Genomic DNA, 1,878 nt, shown 5'->3' with positions numbered 1-1,878 from the left:
ATGGCCTTGTAAACTAACGGTATTGTTTAGCGTGTTGACAAAATGTTATATGCACTCCTACTTGTAAGTTGCTTTGGATAAATGCGTGTGCCAAATGAATAAATCGTAATGTACATGGCAAAAACTCTTGGGACACATCTGTGAGGAGTTTCATCCAGGTTAGAAAAAAGGCATATAAACATACATACAAAAAAACATTATGTGACGTCATCGGAGGGAGGTTGGCACATCGGACCCCAGACAAATAAATGAAATAGAAAGTGAGGAGACAGAAACAAACTGACAGAAGACGACGTATGGCCAATGAGACAGAAGATCATGAGACTCAATACTGCTTTCCTGCTGTTAACTCATCATGCATCAAGACAAAACGCTCCACGCTTGAATCCAATATCATGTATGTGATTTTTTCACTGCAGTCTGTGTGCACCGTGATTCTGAACCTGCTTGTGATCATCTCCATCGCTCACTTCAAGAAGCTTCACACTCCAACCAACCTGCTCATTCTCTCTCTGGCAGCGGCCGACATGCTCGTGGGTCTCATTGTGGTTCCTATCGAAGGCATGAAGCTGACCGCAACCTGCTGGTACTTTGGAGACAATATCTGTGGACTGTATTCAATATTAGTTGGGCTTCTCCTCTCTGCATCACTTAGTAACTTAATGTTAATTGCTGTTGATCGATATGTTGCTGTGTGTCACCCTTTACTGTATCCACATAAAATAACAACTGCTAAAACCTTATTCTGCATCTTTATATGCTGGTTTTGCGCTTTACCTTATAATTGTGCCCTTTGGATCAGCAGCAGACTTTCTGACTCCAACAAAACGGACGCATGTTATGGAGAATGCACTTTTACATTTAGCTATGCGTGGAAAGTTACTGACCTGTTTTTTTCCTTGTTGTTTCCTTGTAGCGTGATAATAAGTTTATATTTAAGGATATTTTATGTCGCACATCAGCAAGTGAAAGTCATAAACTCGATGTTAAATGGAAAATCTGTATTGAAAGGTTCACTGAGGAGGAAATCTGATAGAAAGGCTGCTCTGACATTAGGACTTATTGTCACGGTTTATTTGCTTTGCTGGATTCCTTACTTCATTTTGTCACTAACAGAAAACATAAAAATGATTTCTACAACAATGATTCTATTATGGATCATGTATGTGAACTCTGCTGTAAATCCTCTAATATATGCTTTTTTCTACCCCTGGTTTAAAATGTCAGTTAAACACATCTTAACTCTTAAAATATTTCAACCAGCATCATCTCTGCTCAACATATTTCCAGATCTGTCGTGATTGTTTGTGGGAGTTTATAACAGTTTGATGTTTATTTAATAAAACGATCTAAGATCAACTCCTGATAATGTGCCCTCCTACAGATCTTTTACCATTTGAGGTTTAGATTTGAACCGTACATTTCTCAAGATTTATTAACTATACGTGATGATTTATGGTATGGAAATCACAAATGTCTCCATAATTAACAATGTGTTCAGTGGAAGAGCATTGAGGGACGTGGGTTCGATTTCTATTGAACACACAAACTGATTAAAAACGTATAGCTTTACTTAATGCAGAACTGTAATGTTAATGTAATATATCACCAACGGATGTGTGTTGAACTTTACTGTATAGAGTTATGGTCAGCAGTTTACATACACCTTGTGGAATCTGGAAAATATTGATCATTTTTAAGAAAATGTAATTGGAGGTTTGTTTTTGATTTAGTCCTGAGGAAGATTTTTTCACATTTAACTAACATTAAAGCTATAGATACTATTCAATAGATATGTGTGAATTCATAACTTTACACACTCAATTATCATTACTATGTCATTAAAGGGACAGTTTCTCCAGTATGAAGAATATATAT

The 1,878-nt window shown here is 36.6% G+C and overlaps 1 protein-coding gene across 1 annotated transcript; it reads left to right on the top strand.

The window, feature by feature from the left end:
* Positions 1-296: 296 nt before the first annotated feature.
* Positions 297-1,301, top strand: LOC306889648 (trace amine-associated receptor 13c-like; the record flags this gene model as incomplete). The annotated part of the gene is made up of 1 exon (XM_079448815.1): positions 297-1,301. The coding sequence occupies one exon, from the start codon at positions 297-299 to the stop codon at positions 1,299-1,301; it is 1,005 nt and encodes a 334-aa protein (XP_079304941.1).
* Between the last annotated feature and the right edge of the window lie 577 nt (positions 1,302-1,878).

Source organism: Barbatula barbatula, assembly GCF_947034865.1.
Source record: "Barbatula barbatula genome assembly, chromosome: 24".
NCBI classification, from domain to species: Eukaryota; Metazoa; Chordata; class Actinopteri; order Cypriniformes; family Nemacheilidae; genus Barbatula; species Barbatula barbatula.
This window is presented reverse-complemented; position numbering and strand designations above follow the sequence as displayed.